Here is a 23,323-nt window from a genome sequence, read left to right as displayed (position 1 = left end):
GTTTCTTCCTTCCAGATGGCTAGATGCTCCTTGAGACAGACCTGACCATTCCTTTTACCCTCTTTTATTCTGTGTTCGGGTGCTATCTAATTAGTCTCCGGTGATAACATTTGGGGTTGGCAAGAAGGGAAAGGTCCTCCCTTGGACCTCAGGTTAGATCATATGTTCCCAGGTCACAGGTTCTGGTCCAGCTTTCTAGAAACTCTGTATCAGGGATTACAGTCCCAAGGAAAGTTAAAAACAATGTAGTACCTTTTGTCACATACTGGGATTTCATTTCACCCCACATAAAAGCTAATAAGTTAGTCTATTTCATAGGTGCCGGTAGGAAAATACGAGACTCATGGATCAGACACAAAGGACTCTATTATCCATGGCATCGCAAATAATACAAATGTTTACATTGGTTTCCCATGCTCCCAAGTCTCACAGGGATGAAGTGGGAGACCCAGATAGATGCCTGCATGCGCAGTGGGTTGTGTTACAGGAGGCAACACTGACCTTGGGGAATCACCACTTTTACAATAAGCAGTAAGCAAGCCTGCTCTTCACTGGGGGGAAGATATCCTTCAGGTTGCTTACTGCAAGCAAAGCCCTGAGAAATGGTCCAGGTAAAGGACAGTCAGGGCCTTGATTTCTTAGCATACCCAGAAAGACATGAAGAAGTATGAGAGACTCATAGAGGAGCATATCCCAACACTTTATTCTCACTTGCCACCGTGCCTTGTGCACATACCACTGTTTCTCTTTGGAAACTCACAGAACTAGCAGCATAGTTTGGAAGCAATCACCAGCATTCCTTTTTCCCTGGATCATCAAGCTATCTTAGTTCCTGGGTGCTGCAAACAGTTAAGCACTCAGCTACTAACCTAAAGGTTGGAGGTTTGAGTCCTCCCAAAATCCCATAATGATTCCTGGCATATTTATCAGTTTCCTATACACCAAGCTGGATTAGGTTGTTTCTCTACCATTTTGTTAAGTTATAAGACTTAGCCTCAAAGAAAGACGTAAATGCTCAAGTTTAAAAAACACTGGGCAGTTATCTGGTAAATAAGGGTATGTGGTTACATGAATAATTTCTTTTGTAAGGATCAGCACAAAGCTCATTCCTATGAGGCAGAGATTAAAGATGTCCCAAATGTCCAATTTTTCCAAATTGCTGTATCACTCTGTCATCTCTAACATCAACTACTACTCCTCCCCTCAGTACTCTCCCTCCCGTTTTGGGGTTCTGTAATTTGCAGCAACATCTCACAGAACTCAAGAACCCTATCAAGGAAATGGCTCACACAGTTGTGGAGGCTGGCAAGTCCCAAATCTGTGGATCAGGCCTAGGCTCCTTCTAACTCACAAAGCTGCAGGGGCCAATGAATCTAAATCGGCAGGCCATATGACAGGCTGCTGGCCCACGGGGCTGCAGAAGCTGGTGAATCCCAGAAACAGCAGGTCAAAAGGCAGGCCACTGGCTCAAGTCCCAAGAACCGGACATCAGACAATGACACAGGATCCACATGCAGAGAGAAAGAGAGGCCTACCAGAGCACATATATGTGTGTGTGTGTGTGTGCGTATATACATATATATACGCACACACACACACACATACATACATACATATATATGTAGTAATTAGGGCACACCTTAGGGAAGGGATGACTTGAGTAAGGGTGGGACTTCAGTCACGTGCTCCGACAATCCTGCCTCATTAACATACAAAGGTTAGGATTTACAACACATAAAATGGAGGATAATTAGGATAACTACATCAGATCACAAAATGGGGGACAGCCACACAATACTGGGAATCATGGCCTAGCCAAGCCAACATACAACCACCACCATACCTCATTAAGGTCCATATGCCCTATTTGCACGGCCCCACCCAATTGCTGTATGGGAGTCACAAAGACTATGGCTAGAAGGGCCATGTTAAGTAATTCACTACACTGCAGTGGTGGTCATCATGATTGTTATAAGGGAGCTTCACATGCTTCATCATTGTTGTTAGGTACCATTGATTCCGTTCCAACTCATAGCGACCCAATGCACAACAGAACAAAACACTGCCCAGTCCTGAGACATCCTCACAATCATTGCTATGCTTGAACTCATTGTTGCAGCCACTGTGTCAAACCACCTCGTTGAGGGTCTTCCTCTTTTCCACCAACCCTGTACTCTGCCAAGCATGATGTCCTTCCCCAGGGACTGATCCCTCCTGACAACACGTCCAAAGTATGTAAGATGCAGTCTCACCACCCTTGCTTTGAAGGATCACTCTGGTTGTACTTCTTCCAAGACAGATTTGTTCATTCTTTTGGCGGTCCATGGTATATTCAATATTCTTCGCCAACACCACAATTCAAAGGCGTCAAGTCTTCTTTGGTCTTCCTTATTCATTGTCCAGCTTTCACATACATATGATGCGACTGAAAATACCATGGCTTGGTTCAGGTGCACCTTAGTCTTCAGGGTGACATCTTTGCTCTTCAACACTTTAAAGAGGTCCTTTGCAGCAGATTTACCCAATGCAATGTGTCTTTTGATTTTTTTTTTTGCGTCTCTAGATCTCTTAACTGCTGCTTCCATGGCTGTTGATTGTGGATCCAAGTAAAACGAAATCCTTGACAACTTCACAGATTGAATAGGTATGGTGAAAGGATACAACCCTGATGCACACCTTTCCTGACTTTAAACCAATCGGTATTCCCCTGTTCCGTCTGAACAACTGCCTCTTGATCTATGTAAAGTTTCCTCATGAGCACACTTAAGTGTTCTGGAATTCCCATTCTTTGCAATGTTATCCGTAATTTGTTATGATCCACACAGTCAAATGCCTTTGCATAGTCAATAAAACACAGGTAAACATCCTTCTGGTATTCTCTGCTTTCAGCCAGGATCCAACTGACATCAGCAATGATATCCCTGGTTCCACATCCTCTTGTGAAACCAGCCTGAATTTCTGGCAGCTCCCTATCAATACACTGCTGCACCTGTTCTTGAATGATCTTGAGCAAAATTCTGTTTGCATGTGATATTAATAATATTGTTCTATAATTTCCACATTTGGTTGGATAACCTTTCTTGGGAACAGGCATAAATATAGATCTCTTCCAGTCAGTTGGCCAGGAAGCTGACTTCCATATTTCTTGGCATAGACAAGTGAGCACTTCCAGTACTGCATCTGTTTGCTGAAACATCTCAATTGATATTCTGTCAATTCCTGGAGCCTTGTTTTTAGTCAATGCCTTCAGAGCAGCTTGGACTTCTTCCTTCAGTACCATTGGTTCCTGATCATATGCTACCTCTTGAAAATGGTTGAACATCGACTAACTCTTTTTGGTATAATGACTGTGTATTCCTTCCATCTTCTTTTGATGCTTCCTGTGTCATTTAATATTTTCCCCATGGAATCCTTCACTATTGCAACTTGAGGCTTAAATTGTTTCTTCAGTTCTTTCAGCTTGAGAAATGCTGAGTATGTTCTTCCCTTTTGGTTTTCTATCTTCAGCTCTTTGCACATGTCATTATAACACTTTACTTTGTCTTCCCGAGCTGCCCTTTGAAATCTTCTGTTCAGTCCTTTTACTTCATCATTTCTTCCTTTTGCTTTAGCTGCTCGACATTCCAGAGCAAGTTTCAGAGTCTCCTCTGACATCCATCTTGGTCTTTTCTTTCTTTCCTATCTTTTCAATGACTTCTTGCTTTCTTCAGGTATGATATTATTCCACTACTCATCTGGTCTTCGGTCACTAGTGTTCAATGCATCAAATCTATTCTTCAGATGGTCTCTAAATTCAGGTGGGATATACTCAAGGTCATATTTTGGCTCTTCTGGACTTGCTCTGATTTTCTTCAGTTTCAGCTTGAACTTGCATATGAGCGATTGATAGTCTGTTCCACAGTCACCCCCTAGCCTTGTCCTGATCGATGATATTGAGCTTTTCCATAGTCTTTTAGATGTAGTCAATTTGATTTCTGTGTGTTCCATCTGGCGAGGTCCATGTGTACAGTCGCCATTTATGTTGGTGAAAGAAGGTATTTGCAATGCAGAAGTCTTTGGTCTTGCAAAATTCTATCACTCGATCTCCAGCATTGTTTCTATCACCAAGGCCATATTTTCCAACTACTGATCCTTCTTTGCTTCCAACTTTCGCGTTCCAATCACCAGTAATTATCAATGCATCCTGATTACATGTTCCATCAATTTCAGGCTGCAGCAGCTGATATATATCTTCTATTTCTTCATCTTTAGCCTTAGTGGTTGGTGTGCAAACTTGCATAATAGTTGTATTAACTGGTCTTCCTTGTAGGTGTACGGATATTATCCTATCACTTAGAGCGTGGTACTTCAGGGTAGATGTTGAAATGCTCTCTTTGACGGTGAATGCAACACCATTCCTCTTGAAGTTGTCATTCCCAGCATAGTAGACAATATGATTGTCTGATTCAAAATGGCCAATACCAGTCCATTTCAGTTGATGTTTATGCATTCCATTTCATTTTTGATGATTTCCAATTTTCCTAGATTCATACTTTGTCCATTCCAGGTTCCGATTATTAATGGATGTTGGCAGCTGTTTCTTCTCATTTTGAGTTGCGCCACATGGGCAAATGAAGGTCCCAAAAGTTTTATTCCATCTACATCATTAAGGTCGACTCTTCTTTGAGGAGGTAGCTCCTCCCCAGTCGTTTTTTGAGTGCCTTCCAACCTGGGGGGCTCATCTTCCAGCACTATATCAGTGTTCTGCTGCTATTCATAAGGTTTTCACTGGCTAATGCTTTTCAGAAGTAGACTGCCAGGTCCTTCTTTCTAGTCTTAGACTGGAAAACGTTATGCTTCATTATATATTTCTATAATGTGTGTCTTTTTCTACCTATTTTGTATTCAGAAAAGACAAAATCTTTTTTTTTTTTAAAGAAAAAGCCTGACTAGGTGTCACCTCAAGGTTTCTCCCATAATATATGGTTTTCACACCTTTTCAACAGAAAAAATAAACATTTCCTTATTACTTTATTTATGTAAATTAAATGATGATGTGTTACAATGCCAGTCTTATATCTTTATTACATTACATTATATAAAGCAAAGTAAAAAATGAAGTAATTATGAAAGGAAAAGTTGATCAGGGGCTATACCTGAATTAATTTAATAAATAAAAGTAGTCACTATTAGAGTCCAATTCTTAGCATGTTAGGTAACCTAATAGTTCTCCAGAACTACAAATTAAAAACCTAGTGTAATTTGTAATTCTGGAGAACCCTAATAGTTCTCCAGAATTACAAATTAAAAACCTAGTCTCTCCAACAGATGGTCCTGAGACAACTGGATCTCCACATGCAAAGAATGAAGTTGGACACATACCTCAATCTATACATAAAAATTAACTCAAAATGGATCAATCACCTAAATATAAGAACTAAAAACATAAAACTTTTAGAAGAAAACACAGGGGGTAAAGCTTCAAAATGTTGTTTTTCCCAATGGATTCTTAGGTATGGCACTAAAAGCACACGCAAAGAAAAAAAAAAACAGATAAATTGGACTTCATCATTATCTGTTTTATGGCTGGTAAAGCTGAGTTACAGAGATATTTAGCAATTTGCTTAATGTCACAGAGCAGGAATTCAAGCCCAGGCAGTCAAACTCTGGAGTCTACATGCTATGATTAACTTGTACAGTACTGTATAAAGAAAATGGCTAGTGTACATAAACAAACAGACCTCTAACCCCTTGCAAGGATAGCAGGCTCATTTCATACATTTTAATTGTTTCTCTTTGGGTAATCCTGGAACTTCGTCCACTTACTTCACTTGATTCCTCTTTTCCCACAACCATATGACTAGGCTTCCAATAGAAAGACAGAGACAGACAGCGGAAAGAAAAAAGAAAGGAAGGGTGGAAGAAAAAGAGGCAGGAAGGGAAGAAGAAAAGAAGACAAAACAAAATACAGCAGAGAAAAAATAAATTCTTAGTAATATCTTCATATCTGCCTTTCTGAGTAAAAAGTGAGAAGCTACCAACAGATCTGAAAACTTGATCACATGTAGATAGTGGTAAAGGATTCAGGACATACAGGCGTGACGTTCAAAAAGAAAATTAAAACTTGCTCCTCCCAAAATAACTAAAAGTGGAATGGAGAAAAGAAAAGAGTCTATGGATTAGAAGGCAAAGAAACATCTCACTACAAGTATTTAGTACATGTATTAGAAAAACAAAGGTAATGATGTTGCTCATTTACATACAATGCTCATTATATGTAATACAGCAATGAAAGCTAAAGGCAGCTCTGACCTAAAAAGTGTCTTTGCTTATAAAACAGAATAATACTATTTAAATCACAAGGCTATCTTACACATTAAATGTAAATGTATACATAAAAACATTTTGTAACTTGTGAACTCCTTATAAAGGTTGTTAAATTTTAAAATTTTAGACCAGGCTATTTCTGAATATTTTCTTTACATTACAAAAGTATTAACAGAACTATAAATTATTCATTTGGGACAAATAAACTTAAGGAATTAATGCACTTGGATGTTCATTAAAGAAAACTTCTGTCTAATAGAGAGTAATAATATAATCCTTATTTTTCTTGGGGAAAATAAACATTTAGGAAGTTCTAATGTGGTTTTTAAAACTGGTGACTCTCTGTAGGGACTTAATTAAGAAAAAAAATCCCTCTTAACATACATCATCTTTGCTCAACTTTGAACATATGATTATTGTGCACAGTAAATTATAAATCAGTTAGCTTCCCACGTATATTATGAATGAGCTACTTCAAAGAATAAGCAGATATTTTCTGTACTAACAGGAAAGAACAAATGAAGAATTTTCTCTTGGGTATATGATACTTTTGATAGAAACAAAGAATTAAATTTCTTCTAGAAATTTTCACCTTTAAAATTATCTATAATCTAGTTGATTTTAAATTCACCAAAACAGTTTGTTTCTCAGTTCTAAGTGGTGATACCAATTCAACAGTCTCAAGTATTTTAAACTAATAACACTGGGAACTACCATTTTTCATCTTTACCTACCAACCCATGACTGATGTACCCTGCTGCTCAGTCAGACCAAATTCAATGAAGCATAAATCCAAAACCCCATTGCCATAGAGTCAATTCCGACTCATAGCGACACTATAGGACAGAGTAGGGCTTCCACAGGGCTTCCAAGGCTGTAAATCTTTATGGAAGCAGACTGTCACATCTTTCTCTTGCAGAGCAATTTGTGGGTTCCAACCACCTATCTTTTGGTTAGCAGCCGAGCACTTAACCACTGTGCCATCTTCAATAATGTATATTTAAAAAAAAAAAAAGCCCATTGCCATCGAGTTGATTCCGACCCATAGCAACCCTACAGGACAGAGTAGAACTGCCCCAGAGGGTTTCCAAAGTGAGCCTGGTGGATTCGAACTGCTGACCTTTTGGTAAGCAACTGAGTGTTTTAACCACTGCACCACCAGGGTTTGCTCATTATATCTGTAAGTTGGTTCTCCAAAATATTTGTTGAATGAATGGATTTTGCCAATTTATTCACTGAATATTTTGAACATCAACCATGTTCCATGATTCTCAGCCTTTCTGTTTCCTCTCAAATAGTTTCTAATGACACATACTCTGGGGAGAACAAGCAAGATTTTGTTTTTATCTAAAAAAAAATTTAATTTGTTATGTTTGCAAATGGGGGAACAGTGATGGAGCCAAGAGGTAAATGGTATATAGCCAGGTTTTGTAACAAGACACCCATAAAAGAAAGAATAAATTTATAGAATCTATACCTTGTAATTAAAAAAAAAAAAAAATTTTTTTTTTTTTTCTTTATACCTTGTAATGGAAACCCTGGTGGCGTAGTGGTTAAGAGCTTGTCTGTTAACCAAAAGATCAGCAATTCGAATCCACCAGCCACTCCCTGGAAACCCTGTGGGGCAGTTCTACTTTGTCCTATAGGATCACCATGAGTTAGAATCGAATCGGGGGCAACAGGTTTAAACCTTGCAATGGAGCCCTGGTAACACAGTGGTTAAGAGTTCAGCTGCTAATCAAAAGGTCAGCAGTTCAAATCCACCAGCCACTCCTTGGAAACCCTACAGGGCAGTTCTACTCCATCCTATACAGTGGCTATGAGTTGGAATTGACTAGATGACAACAGAGTTTCTAGGTTTTTGTTTTGTTTTGTTTTGTTTTGTTTTATACCTTGTTATAAATTACAAATTTAGGTTTCTTTAAAAAAAATTCCATTCATATTTAAAAAGTGTTATTGTGTTACTAATGAGTAAGATTCTGCTGAGGAGTTAAATTCAGTGTGTACTTCCTGAACAAAACCAGTTTCTGCAACTCCTTAGATTGTGACAATTACAGTAATGTATTAAAAGAAACTAAAACTGTTTAAGTAAATGGCCAAATAACTGTGACTCACTAATCACCCACATTTAAGAATGCATCTTAAAAATTATTATGACCAGAGATGTATAAAAGGTCACCCAGGGAACTAAGAAAACTTTAACGGCCTGATGAAATAAGATATAAAAAGTCATCAATTATTTTATATTTTATTGATAACATCTAACTATTCTCCATATTTTTAGAACTGTATTTTAGTCAATTAAAATAAAATACTTAGCACATTAAAGGAGTAAAGAGCTTTTAAAAGGTAGTATATTTCACTAGAAATAAGTGAAAAAATGGTGGAATGGATTATAATCCTAAAGTATTAATTAAATGTAACTGCAAAAAGCTAAAATCCAACACATCATTTTTATCTTTAAAAGAGAAAATTTATGAATCTTTGCTGAGCACTGTTGGTGTTGTTAGCTGCTGCCAGTCATCCCTGACTCATGGCGACCTCACATACAATGTAACTAAAAAGCTGCCAGATTCTGCACTATCCCCATAATCGGCTGCTGATAGGACCATTTCACTGGCTGATTTTTAGAAGTAAATCTTTTTTCCTAATCTGCCTTAGTCTGAAAGCTCCACTGAAACCTGTTTAGCATCATAGCAACATACAAGCCTCCACTGACAGACAGGTGGTAGCTGTACCTGAGGTGCATTGGTGAAGAACTGAACCTGAGTCTCTCACATGGAAGGCAGGAATTTCACCACTGAAAAACCAATGTCCCCAACTTTGCTGAGCACAGAAGATTAATTAAAATTTATATACTTATAAAATATTATTTATAATAACCAGTTCTGAATAGACTAAAACTATATGATAAAGCTAGCATGATAATTTAGCCTTGGATTTATATTTGAAACACTATTCTTTCAGCATCCTATTGAGACCCCTCCATGACATTTTCAAATGTTGCTTTCCAATCCCTTTAAACAACTTGTTTAAATGAGAGAATAAAAACACACTTACCAAAACCTCTGGGACACAGCAAAATGAGAGAATAAAAACACACTTACCAAAACCTCTGGGACACAGCAAAAGCAGTGCTAAGATGGTCAACTTATAGCAAAAAACTCACATATCAAAAAGAAAGGGCCAAAATCAAAACATTAACACTACAACTTAAACAGAAAGAGAACAGCAAAAGAAGCCCTCACGCACCAGAAGAAAGGAAATATTAAAAATTAGAGCAGAAATAAATGAAATAGAAAAACAATTGAAAAAAATCAACCAGACCAAAAGTTGGTCCTTTGAAAAGATCCACAAAATCAATAAGCCATTGGCCAAACTGACAAAAGAAAAACAGGAGAGGAAGCAAATAACCCAAATAAGAAACGAGGTGGGTGATATTACAACAGATGCAACTAAAATAAAAAGGATCATAAAAAAGAATGCTATGACAAATTGTACTCCGGCAAACCTGAAAACCTAGAGGAAATAGGCATATTTCCAGAAACACACTACTTACCTAAACTAACACAAAATGAGGTAGAAAAACTAAACAGATCCATAATAAAAGAAGGGATTAAAGAGGTAATTAAAAAAAAAAAAAAACTCCCAACAAAAAAACGCCCTGGCCTGCACGCATTTACTTGAGAATTCTACAAACTTTCAGAGAAGCCCTAACACCAATACTACAAAAGGTATTTCAGAGCACAGAAAAGGAAGCAACACTCCTGAACTGATTCTATGAAGTCAGCATAATCCTGATACCAAAGCCAGGCAAAGACACCACAAAAAAAGAAAACTACAGAACAATATCCCTCATGAACAAAGATATGAAAATTCTCAGCAAAATTGTAGCCAACACAATTCAAAAGTGTATCAAAAAAATAATACATCATGATCAAGAGGGGTTCATACCAGGCACACAGGGAAGGTTCAACATCAGAAAATCAATCAATGTAACCCACCACATAAATGAAACAAAAGAAATGAACCCCTTGATCTTATCAATCAACACAGAAAAGGCATTTGACAAAGTTCAACACCCATTCCTGACAAAAACTCAGCAAAATAGAAGGGAAATTCCTCAACAAAATAAAAGGCATTTATGAAAAGACATCAGCTAACATCATTCAAAACAGAGAGACTGAAGGCATTTCCCTTGAGAAAAGGAACCAGACAAGGATGTTCTTTATTACCACTCTTATTCGGCATTGTGCTAGAAGTCCTAGTTAGAGCAATAAGACAAGAAAAAAATAAAGGACATGCAGATCGGTGAGAAAGAGGTAAAACTATTCCTATTTGCAGGTGATATGATCTTATACACAGAAAACCCCAAAGAATCCACAAGAAAGCCATTGGAACTAACAGAAAATTTCAGCAAAGTTGCATGATACAAGATTAAAATACAAAAATCAGTAGGATTCCTCTACACCAAAAAAGATAACTTTGAAAATCATCAAATCAATAACGTTTACAATAGCCTGCAAGAAGATAAAGTACTTGGGGATAAACCTAACCAGGGACATAAAAGATCTATACAAGGAGCGGGGCCAAGACGGCTGACTAGGTAGAAGCTACCTCAGATCCCTCTTGCAACGAAGACTCAGAAAAACAAGTGAATCGATCACATACATGGCAATCTACAAACCCTGACCATCAAACACATATCTAAAGAGTTGACCTGAGTGACAGAGACTGAGAACGAACGACCACGGGGAAGCAGAGTCTGTTTTCGGAGCCTGGAGCCAGCGTCCCAGTCAGGAAACCTTGGCGCTGGACTTTGGACTGGGCGCAGGGGAGCTGAGCACGGCACCCTGAGACAGCACAAACACGGGGCGCAGCCCTAGCTCCCTGAACTGACCTCGGGGGAAGCCCAGCCAGTGCACACAGGGAGCGCAGCGACACGGCCGACAGGAGGAGAAGTCACCGGGAGGCAGCGACTGGTTTTGGAGCCGGAGTGCTGGGCTTTGGACTGGGAGCGTAGGAACTAACCGCAGCGACTGGTTTTGGAGCCCTTGGCGCTGGGCTTTGGACTGGGAGCGTAGGAACTAACCGCAGCGACTGGTTTTGGAGCCCTTGGCGCTGGGCTTTGGACTGGGAGCGTAGGAACTAACCGCAGCGACTGGTTTTGGAACCCTTGGCGCTGGGCTTTGGATTGGGAGCGTAGGAACTAACCGCAGCTTCTGAGACAGCACAAGCATGGGACGCGGGCTTGACCTTCAAGGGCAATCTCTACCCAGCCAGCGCACACAGGAATCTCAGATAAAACAGTCATCCCAAGCAAGAAAAGTAACTTTGTGTATACTCCAGGGTGCTACTCTCTCCTATTTATCTGAACCCTCCCCTCCCCTTCCCAGGTGGCTTCATTAACATTGGAATTTCCTGAGCCAGAGAGTAAACTGCTCTGCAGTTTTTCTTTCTTTCTTTTTTTTCTCTTTTCCTAACCCATTCACCTGACCTGAGAGAATCAGCTACAAAAAACCCAGGGAAAAAAATCCTTCCCGAATTGGACTAAAAACACAGAACTAGCTCCAGCCAAGCATATGTGATCCATAGTCTTGGGCTTTCATCCCTACAAGGAACAAGGTGACTATTATAATGCAAAGGCATTTCTGATAGGGATCTGACTGTAAATGATTTAGTGGATTACTGGAAAGACAAGTTTCCCAGGTCTGATACCTCTGCGTATTTAATAGAGCCCTCACTGACCCACAACAGGGAACTGAGGGCTGAAGCTCCCCCCAGACCACCTAGCCTTCTGCCTTAGGGGTCTAAGGAGGGTGACACCTACCAATCTGTAGAGGTACTTGCATTGGGGGCCTAAGGTACAGCTGCAGAGCCCACCCACCAAAGTGCTTTAGGAATAGAGACACACCTACCTCACTAGCACTTGGGGGAAGCCTGTGAGCATCCTGTCCCCCCTAGAGTGTGAACCCCTCCTGCTACTAGAATCTGGTGCACACAGCTATCACCACTACTTCTCTAGGTGGATAGCTGACAGTCTGCACCACACACTTGATGACCCAAAATCAGATTCTACTCAAGAATACTGAATGGACTCTTAGGCTTATATATCTGGTAACAGCCCAAACCAGCTGGTAGTAAGACATAAGTGACTCAAGGGCTACAACAGTCAAGACAGGGCAATCTAGTAGCCCATTTACGTATACTGAAAGAAAATAAAACAAGATAAGACTCAGTGAGCAAATATAGAATAAATCACTACAATATCTTAGTGATGGCTCGGAGACAACAGTCGATATCAAACTACATAAAGAAGCAGACCATGATTGCTTCTACAACTCCCCAACCTAAAGAATCAAAATCTTTCCCAAATGAAGATACAATCCCGGAATTGCCAGATGTAGAATATAAAAAACTAATTTACAGAATGCTTCAAGACATCAGGGATGACCTCAGAAATGAAATAACGCAATCTACAGAAAAAGCCAAGGAACACACTGATAAAGCAGTTGAAGAACTCAAAAAGATTATTCAAGAACATAGTGGAGAAATTAATAAGCTGCAAGAATCCATAGAAAGACTGCATTCAGAAATCCAAAAGATTAACAATAAAATTACAGAATTAGACAATGCAGTAGGAAGTCAGAGGAGCGGACTCGAGCAATTGGAATGCAGAGTGGGAAATCTGGAGGACCAGGGAGTCGACACCAATATAGCTGAAAAAAAATCAGATAAAAGAATTGAAAAAAGTGAAGAAACCCTAAGAATCATGTGGGATTCTATGAAGAAGAATAACTTCCGTGTGATTGGAGTCCCAGAACAGGAAGGAATAACAGAAAACACAGAGAGAATAGCTGAAGATCTGTTGGCAGAAAACTTCCCTGACATCATGAAAGACGAAAGGATATCTATCCAAAATGCTCATTGAACCCCATTTAAGACTGATTCAAAAAGAAAATCACCGAGACATATTATCATCAAACTTGCCAAAACCAAAGATAAAGAGAAAATTTTAAAAGCAGCCAGGGATAAAAGAAAGGTCTCCTACAAAGGCGAATCAATAAGAATAAGTTCAGACCACTCAGCAGAAACCACGCAGGCAAGAAGGCAATGGGATGACATATATAGAGCACTGAAGGAGAAAAACTGCCAGCCAAGGATCATATATCCAACAAAACTCTCTCTCAAATATGAAGGCAAAATTAAAACATTTACAGATAAACACAAGCTTAGAGAATTTGCAAAAACCAAACCAAAGCTACAAGAAATATTAAAGGAAATTGTTTGGTCAGAAAACCAATAACATCAGATACCCGGCACAATACAAGGTCACAGAACAGAACATCCTAATACTAACTCAAATAGGGAAATCACAAAACAAATTAAGATTAATTTTAAAAAGAAAAAAACGCTCAAAATAGGGAATCATTGAAGTCAACATGTAAAAGATCACAATAATCAAAAAGAGGGACTAAATACAAGTGGCATAGAACTGCCACATGGAGAGAGATACAAGGCGATATAGGACCATACAAGTTAGGTTTTTACTTAGAAAAATAGGGGTAAATATTAAGGTAACCACATAGAGGTATAACAACTACATAACTCAAAATAAAAACCAAGAAAAACATAACGACTCAGCAAACATAAAGTCAAATACTATGAAAATGAGGAACACACAATTTACAAAGAAAAACATCTCAGCACAAAAAAGTGGAAAAATGAAATTGTCAACAACACACATAAAAAGGCATCAAAATGACAGCACTAAACACATAAACTTATCTATAATTACGCTGAATGTAAATGGTCTAAATGCACCAATAAAGAGACAGAGTCCCAGACTGGATAAAGAAACACGATCCGTCTATATGCTGCCTACAAGAGACACACCTTAGACTGAGAGACACAAACAAACTAAAACTCAAAGGATGGAAAAAAATATATCAAGCAAACAATAAGCAAAAAAGAGCAGGAGTAGCTATATTAATTTCTGACAAAATAGACTTTAAACTTAAATCCACCACAAAGGATAAAGATGGACACTACATAATGATTAAAGGGACAATTGACCAGGAAGATATAACCATATTAAATATTTATGCACCCAATGACAGGGCTGCAAGATACACAAAACAAACTTTAACAGAACTGAAAAGTGAGATAGACACCTCCACAATTATACTAGGAGACTTCAACAGACCGCTTTCAGAGATGGACAGGACATCCAGTAAGAAGCTCAATAGAGACACGGAAGACCTAATTACAACAATCAACCAACTTGACCTCGTTGACTTATACAGAACACTCCACCCAGCTGCTTCAAAGTATACTTTTTTTTCTAGGGCACATGGAACATTCTCCAGAATAGACCACATATTAGGTCATAAAACAAACCTTTGCAGAATCCAAAACATCAAAATATTATAAAGCATCTTCTCAGACCATAAGGCCATAAAAGTGGAAATCAATAACAGAAAAATTAGGGAAAAGAAATCAAACACTTGGAAACCGAACAATATCCTGCTCAAAAAAGACTGGGTTATGGAAGACATTAAGGAGGGAATAAAGAAATTCATATAATGCAACGAGAATGAAAATACTTCCTATCAAAACCTCTGGGACACAGCAAAACCAGTGCTCAGAGATCAATTTATATCGATAAATGCACACATACAAAAAGAAGAAAGAGCCAAAAGCAGAGTACTGTCCCTACAACTTGAACAAATAGAAAGCAAGCAACAAAAGACTCCATCAGGCACCAGAAGAAAACAAATAATAAAAATTAGAGCTGAACTAAACGAATTAGAGAACAGAAAAACAATTGAAAGAATTAACAAAGCCAAAAGTTGGTTCTTTGAAAAAATTAACAAAATTGATAAACCATTGGCCAGACTGACTAAAGAAATACAGGAAAGGAAACAAATAACCCGAATAAGAAACGAGATGGGCCACATCACAACAGACCCAACTGAAATTAAAAGAATCATATCAGATTATTACGAAAAATTGTACTCTGACAAATTTGCAAACCTAAAAGAAATGGATGAATTCCTAGAAAAACACTACCTACCTAAACTAACACAATCAGAAGTAGAACAACTAAATAGACCCATAACAAAAAAAGAGATTGAAACGGTAATCAAAAAACTCCCAACAAAAAAAAGCCCTGGCCCGGACGGCTTCACTGCAGAGTTCTACCAAACATTCAGAGAAGAGTTAACACCACTACTACTAAAGGTATTTCAAAGCATAGAAAATGACGGAATATTACCTAACTCATTCTATGAAGCCACCATATCCCTGATACCAAAACCAGGTAAAGACATCACCAAAAAAGAAAATTACTGTCCTATATCCCTCATGAACACAGATGCAAAAATCCTCAACAAAATTCTAGCCAATAGAATCCAACAACACATCAACAAAATAATCGACCACAACCAAGTGGGATTTATACCAGGTATGCAAGGCTGGTTTAATATTAGAAAAACAATTAATGTAATCAACCATATAAATAAAAGACAAAAACCACATGATCTTATCAATTGATGCAGAAAAGGCATTTGACAAAGTCCAATACCCATTCATGATAAAAACTCTCAGCAAAATCGGAATTAAAGGAAAATTCCCAACCTAATAAAGGGCATCTATATAAAGCCAACAGCCAACATCACTCCAAATGGAGAGAGCCTGAAAGCATTTCCCTTGAGAACGGGAACCAGACAAGGATGCCCTTTATCACCGCTCTTATTCAACATTGTGCTAGAGGTCCTAGCCAGAGCAATTAGGCTAGACAAAGAAATAAAGGGCATCCAGATTGGCAAGGAGGAAGTAAAATTACCTCTATTTGCAGATGACATGATCTTATACACAGAAAACCCTAAGGAATCCTCCAGAAAACTACTGAAACTAATAGAAGACTTTGGCAGAGTCTCAAGTTATAAGATAAACATACAAAAATCACTTGGATTCCTCTACATCAACAAAAAGAACATCGAAGAGGAAATCACCGAATCCATACCATTCACAGTAGCCCCCAAGAAGATAAAATACTTAGGAATAAATCTTACCAAAGATGTAAAAGACCTATACAAAGAAAACTACAAAGTACTACTGCAAGAAACTAAAAAGGACCTCCATAAGTGGAAAAACATACCTTGCTCATGGATAGGAAGACTTAACACAGTAAAAATGTCTATTCGACCAAAAGCCATCTATACATACAACGCACTTCCGATCCAAATTCCAATGACATTTTTTAATGTGATGGAGAAACAAATCACCAACCTCATATGGAAGGGAAAGAAGCCTCGGATAAGTAAAGCATTACTGAAAAAGAAGAAGAAAGTGGGAGGCCCCACTCTATCTGATTTTAGAACCTATTATATAGCCACAGTAGTCAAAACAGCCTAGTACTGGTACAACAACAGGCACATAGACCAATGGAACAGAATTGAGAACCCAGATATAAATCCATCCACATATGAACAGCTGATATTTGACAAAGTCCCAGTGTCAATTAATTGGGGAAAAGATAGTCTTTTTAACAAATGGTGCTGGCATAACTGGATATCCATTTGCAAAAAAATGAAAACAGGACCCATACCTCACACCATGCACAAAAACTAACTCCAAGTGGATCAAAGACCTAAACATAAAGACTAAAACGATAAAGATCATGGAAGAAAAAATAGGGACAACGTTAGGAACCCTAATACAAGGCATAAACAGAATACAAAATATTACCAAAAATGACGAAGAGAAACCAGATAACTGGGAGCTCCTAAAAATCAAACACCTATGCTCATCTAAAGACTTCACCAAAAGAGTAAAAAGACCACCTACAGATTGGGAAAGAATTTTCAGCTATGACATCTCTGACCAGCACCTGATCTCTAAAATCTATATGATTCTGTTAAAACTCAACCACAAAAAGACAAACAACCCAGTCAAGAAGTGGACAAAGGATATGAACACACACCTCACTAAAGAAGATATTCAGGCAGCTAACAGATACATGAGAAAATGCTCTCGATCATTAGCCATTAGAGAAATGCAAATTAAAACTATGATGAGATTCCATCTCACTCCAACAAGAAAAAAGGCTGGCATTAATCCAAAAAACACAGAATAATAGATGTTGGAGAGGCTGTGGAGAGATTGGAACTCTTATACACTGCTGGTGGGAATGTAAAATGGTACAACCACTTTGGAAACCTATCTGGCATTTTCTTAAAAAGTTAGAAATAGAACTACCGCACAACCCAGAAATCCCACTCCTTGGAATATACCCTAGAGAAATAAGAGCCTTCACACCAACAGATATATGCACACCCGTGTTTATTGCAGCACTGTTTACAATAGCAAAAAGCTGGAAGCAACCAAGGTGTCCATCAACGGATGAATGGGTAAATAAATTGTGGTATATTCACACAATGGAATACTACGCATCGATAAAGAACAGTGACGAATCTGTGAAACATTTCATAACATGGAGGAACTTGGAAGGCATTATGCTGAGTGAAATTAGTCAGAGGCAAAAGGACAAATATTGTATAAGACCACTATTATAAGATCTTGAGAAATAGTATAAACTGAGAAGAACACATACTTTTGTGGTTATGAGAAGGGAGAGGGAGGGAGGGTGGGAGAGGGTTATTTACTGATTAGATAGTAGATAAGAACTACTTTAGGTGAAGGGAAGGACAATACTCAATACACGGAAGGTCAGCTCAAATGGACTGGACCAAAAGCAAAGAAGTTTCCTGGATAAACTGAATGCTTCAAAGGTCCGTGGAGCAAGGGCGGGGGTTTGGGGACTATGGCTTAAGGGAACTTCTAAGTCAACTGGCAAAATAATACTATTATGAAAACATTCTGCATCCCACTTTGAAATGTGGCGTCTGGGGTCTTAAATGCTAACAACCGGCCATCTAGATGCATCAATGGGTCTCAACCCACCTGGATCAAAGGAGAATGAAGAACAAGAACACCAAGGTCACACGACAACTATGAGCCCAAGAGACAGAAAGGGCCACATGAACCAGAGACCTACATCATCCTGAGACCAGAAGAACTAGATGGTGCCTGGCCACAACCGATGACTGCCCTGACAGGGAGCACAACAGAGAACCCCTGAGGGAGCAGGAGAACAGTGGGATGCAGACCCCAAATTCTCATAAAAAGACCAGACTTAATGGTCTGACTGAGACTAGAGGAATACCGGCAGTCATGATCTCCAAACCTTCTGTTGGTCCAGGACAGGAACCATTCCTGAAGACAACTCATCAGACATGGAAGGGACTGGACAATGGGTTGGAGAGAGATGCTGATGAAGAGTGAGCTACTTGTATCAGGTGGACACTTGAGACTGTGTTGGCATCGCCTGACTGGAGGGGAAATAGGAGGGTAGAGGGTTAGAAACTGGCAAAATTGTCACAAAAGGATAGACTGGAAGGGCTGACTCATTAGGGGGAGAGTAAGTGGGAGTATGGAGTAAGGTGTATATAAGCTTATATGTGACAGACTGACTTGATTTATAAACGTTCACTTAAAGCTCAATGAAAATTATTAAAAAAAAAAGATCTATACAAAGAAAAATATAAAACACTACTGTAAGAAACCAAAGGAGAACTACATAAGTGGAAAAACATACCATGCTCACAGACAGGAAGACTCAACATTGTGAAGATGTCAATTCTATCCAAAGTGGTCTACAGATACAATGCAATCCCAATCCAAATTCCAACAGCATTCTTTAACAAGATGGAGAAACAATCACCAACTTCATACGGAAAGGGGAGAGGTCCCAGATAAACAAAGCATTACTAAAGGAGAACAAAGTGGGAGGCCACACACTACCTGATTTTAGAACGTACTATACTTCCACGGCAGTCAAAACAGCCTGGTTCTGGTACAACAATGGACACATAGACCAATGGAACAGAATTTGGAACCCAGAAATAAATCTATCCATCTATGAGCAGCTGGTATTTGACAAAGTCTGTCAAATGGAGAAAAGACTGTCTCTTTAACTAATGGTTCTCACATGACTGGATGTCTATCTGTAAAAAAGGCCCTTACCTCACAGCATACATAAAAACTAACTCAAAATGGATCACAGACCTAAATATAAAATCTAAAACGATAATGATCATGGAAGAAAAAAATGGGTAGCATTCTAGGAGCCCTAATACATGGCATAAATAGGATACAAACCATAACTAACAATGCACAAACACCAGGAGAAAGACAGATAACTTTGAGCTCCTAAAAATTAAGTACTTATGCTCATCAAAAGACTTAACCAAAAGAGTAAAAAGAGAACCTACAGACTGGGAAAAAACTTCTGGCTACAACATATCCAACAAAGGTCTAATCTCTAAAACCTACAAGATACAGTAACACCTCAACAACAAAAAAACAAATAATCCAATTTAAAAATGGGCAAAGGATATGAACAGACACCTCACCCAAGAAGACATTCAGGTGGCTAACAAACATATGAGGAAATGCTCGTGATTATTAGCCATTAGAGAAATGCAAATCAAAACTACATTGAGATACCATCTCACCCAACAATACTAGCACTAATCCAAAAGACACAAAATTAACAAATGTTGGAGAGGGTGTGAGGAAGCTGGAACTCTTATGCACTGCTAGTGAGAATGTAAAATAGTACAACCACTTTGCAAAACCTTTTCTGGCACTTCCTCAAAAAGCTAGACATAGAAATACTGTATGATCCAGCAATTCCACTCCTAGAAATATACCCTAGAGAACAACCATCACATGAACAGACATATGCACGCCCATGTTCATTGCAGCACTATTCGCAATAGCAAAAAGATAGAAACAACCTAAATGCCCAACAACAGAAGAATAGATAAACAAATTATGGTACATACACACAAAGGAATTCTATACAGTGATAAAGAACAATGATGAATCCACAAAACATCTCACAACATGGACGAATCTGGAGGGCATTATGCTGCATGAAATAAGTCAGTCACAAAAGAATAAATATTACATGAGATCAGTATTATAAAAACTCAAGAAAAGGCTTAAACACAGTAAAAAGCATTCTTTCATGGTTACGAGGGTGGAGAGAGAGGGGAAATCATCAACTAGATAGGAGACAAGTGTCAACTTCGGTGAAGGGAAGGACAACACATAATATAAGTGAAGTCAGCACAACTAGGCCAAAGCAAAAGCATAGAAGTTTCTTAGATACATCCAAACACTTTGAGGGACCAAGTAGCTGGGGTCTGGGGACCACAGTCTCAGGGGACATCTAGGTCAACTGGCATAATATACTTCATACAGAAAATGTTCTACATCCCACTTTGGTGACTAGTGTCTAGGGTCTTAAAAGCTTATGAGCAGCCATCTAAGATGTGTCTACTGGTCTCATCCCATCTGGAGCAAAGGAGAATGAAGAAAACCAAAGACACAAGGAAAATATTAGCCTGAAGACTAAAGGACCATGTGAACCAGAGACTCCACCAGCCTAACACAAGAAGAACTAGATGGTTCCGGGCTATCATTAACAACCACTCTGACAGGGATCATAATAGAGGGTCTCGAACAGAGCATGAGAAAAATGTAGAACAGAATCCCAATTCACAAAAAAAGATCAGACTTGCTGGTCTCACAGAGACAGGAGGAACCTCCAAAACTATGGCCTGGACATTCTGCAAAGCAGAACTGAAACCATTCCCAAAGCCCACTTTTCAGAAAAAGATTAGACAAGCCAGTAAAACAAAAAATAACACAAATGAGGAACATGCTTCTTAGTTCAATCAAATATACAGGAACAAATGGCCTCTGTCTAAGTATCACTGCATGGACAGAAATTAGCAAAGCACTCAATAAATACCTGTTAAGGGAATACATAGGTTTGATGCACAGGATACAAGTACGGGCTGGAGATACTGGAGGGTAGGTGATGACTTACCCATGACGATGTGAAAGATCACCTGTGAGGAGTGCAGGGCAGGCAGAGAAGAGGACCTCTGATCAAAACCAGAGGAAGCCTAACATTTCAAGTTAGAAAAGTTAGGATAGAAAAAGGCAGAGACTAGGAAACAGCAGTTAGATAAATCAAGGAGAAGCCAAAGAAAGAGACTGTTTGAAGAAGTGAACATTCAATTATTAGATGCTGCCAAGAGGTCTAGTAAAAACTGAACAAGAAAGAATCCGTTATATTTCGTTTCATGGAGGTTACTGGTGACTTCGGTAAGACCCAATGCATTGTAGGAATTGATGACAAATGGCAGAATAATTCTGAGGTGAGGAAGCAGAGGCACTATCTAATAGCTAAGCTAATTGTGAAGAGCAACAGAGAGATAGGTAGTACCTGGAGAACTTCAGTTACCAGAGAAATGATCCTGAACATCAAGTAGGTAAAGACAGCGGGGTATCTGAATAGCATAAAATTCAAATAAGCAGGGGAGGCAACCCTCACAATCCTGAAGTATGCCAGTACACTAAGGTAATCCAAAAAGTACCTAAACGGCTGGGCACATTGTGAGCACTCAGTAATGTTAGCTGTTGCTGCTTGTTTTAATAAACTCTCTTCATTAGACTGTGTGTCCCAATGAGGGCAGGGGTTAAGTCTGCTTTATTCATCGCTGCATTCCCAGTACCTAGCACAGTGCCTGGCACAAAGCAGGTGCTCAATAAATATTCGAGAATGAATTCAGAATACAACCTTAAATAACACGAAAGGCGCCTTGCTTGTCTCTTTTCTCCAATCCATTTTCTTTTCTGTGTGATAACTACAAAACTTACACAGAAAAAAATGTAAATTACGAGTATTATTATCATAGACTCTAAGTTTCTTGAAAACCAAACTTATGTCCGCTCATGCCATGACACGCTCAATGTCTTGCTTGAAGTAACACTAAATAATAATAACCCTGGAAAAACGGCTCTTTATTGTAATGCCCACCAGCGGACCCCACCGCCCCGTGCACAGAGCTACCAGGGCCGGCGCCACGGCCGCCACCCCGGCAGGGGGCGCCGCAGCCTACTCCGAAAGTCGCCGCCAGCTAAGTCCCCGCCCCCGGCCCTGCGGTCACCTGCAGCGACTGCACTCGGGCCTCCGCTCGCCCGGTTCCACGGGTAGCTCCCAAAGCCCGTCCGCACTGGTGCCGTCCGCCTCCGTGCCCAGGGTAGCCACTGCTGGTGCCACGCATCCCTCCTGCTCTTCCTCCTCGTTCGGGGTCTGACACGTCAAGTCCCCAGGCGGCCGCGCGACGGGGTCCCCGGCCATTAGGGCCTCTTTCTGCGACTCCATGGCAGGCTCTCAGGTCTGGCCGTCGCATTGAGGCCCCACCGCCGCCGGGGGGCGCCACGCGCCGGAGAAACCGGCCCGTTTCGCAAAACGCTACGCACGCACGCCACGTACGGGGGGCGGGTCCGAAGCCTAAGCTCGAGGTCCCGCCCCGCTGTAGGATGGGAAGGAGCCCACTGGTCCCCGCCCAATAGGCCATTTCGCCTGAACAAGGGGGAAAAGTTCGTTCTGTGCTGGGCTACATGTGACTGTATGTAACGTCACTGGGAGAGGTAAGGGAATTCCCTTGAAAGCGTTCCGGGTAACAAACCAAAATATGACTCCCTAAATTTCACCTCTTCAAAAATGAAAATGAAATGAAATACTGTATTTTGTGCTTTAGGATAGCAGTTTAAGGTACAGTTGTTTTCCCAATAGAGGTCCCACAGTGAGTGCCTGCGTAGTCAGTAAAGGAGCTGATGTACTTGACAGTTACAGGCCAACAAAAGAAAGGCTGTAATGACTAAAAAATGGATTCACCCTCCTCTTCTGAGTTGTTACTCCCCTGTTAAAAACTTACTGCTCCCTAACGTTCCTGTCTAATCTTTCGAGTTGCTGTTGTCAATTTGATCTCATATCTATAGTTCTTAAAAGAGCATAATGCTCAAGGCAGACATTCTTTACTAGTTAACTATTCTTTGATTTTAAGGAGACTTCAAGGGATATTTTTGG

The 23,323-nt window shown here is 39.6% G+C and overlaps 1 protein-coding gene across 2 annotated transcripts in view; it reads right to left on the bottom strand.

Annotated features, from left to right (window-relative positions):
• DTWD2 (DTW domain containing 2) overlaps positions 1 to 22,705 on the bottom strand; it is a 170,674-nt gene extending 147,969 nt beyond the window's left edge. For both annotated transcript variants that reach the window (XM_049873607.1, XM_049873608.1), the window contains exon 1: positions 22,398 to 22,705. In XM_049873607.1, the coding sequence (XP_049729564.1) occupies positions 22,398 to 22,615 (218 nt within the window). In that variant the 5' untranslated portion in view covers positions 22,616 to 22,705. The remainder of the gene's footprint in view (positions 1 to 22,397) is intronic.
• Between the last annotated feature and the right edge of the window lie 618 nt (positions 22,706 to 23,323).

The sequence above is a fragment of the Elephas maximus genome, chromosome 2 (assembly GCF_024166365.1).
Source record: "Elephas maximus indicus isolate mEleMax1 chromosome 2, mEleMax1 primary haplotype, whole genome shotgun sequence".
NCBI classification, from domain to species: Eukaryota; Metazoa; Chordata; class Mammalia; order Proboscidea; family Elephantidae; genus Elephas; species Elephas maximus.
Note: the sequence above shows the minus strand (reverse complement) of the source record. Positions and strands in the feature narration are given on the sequence as shown.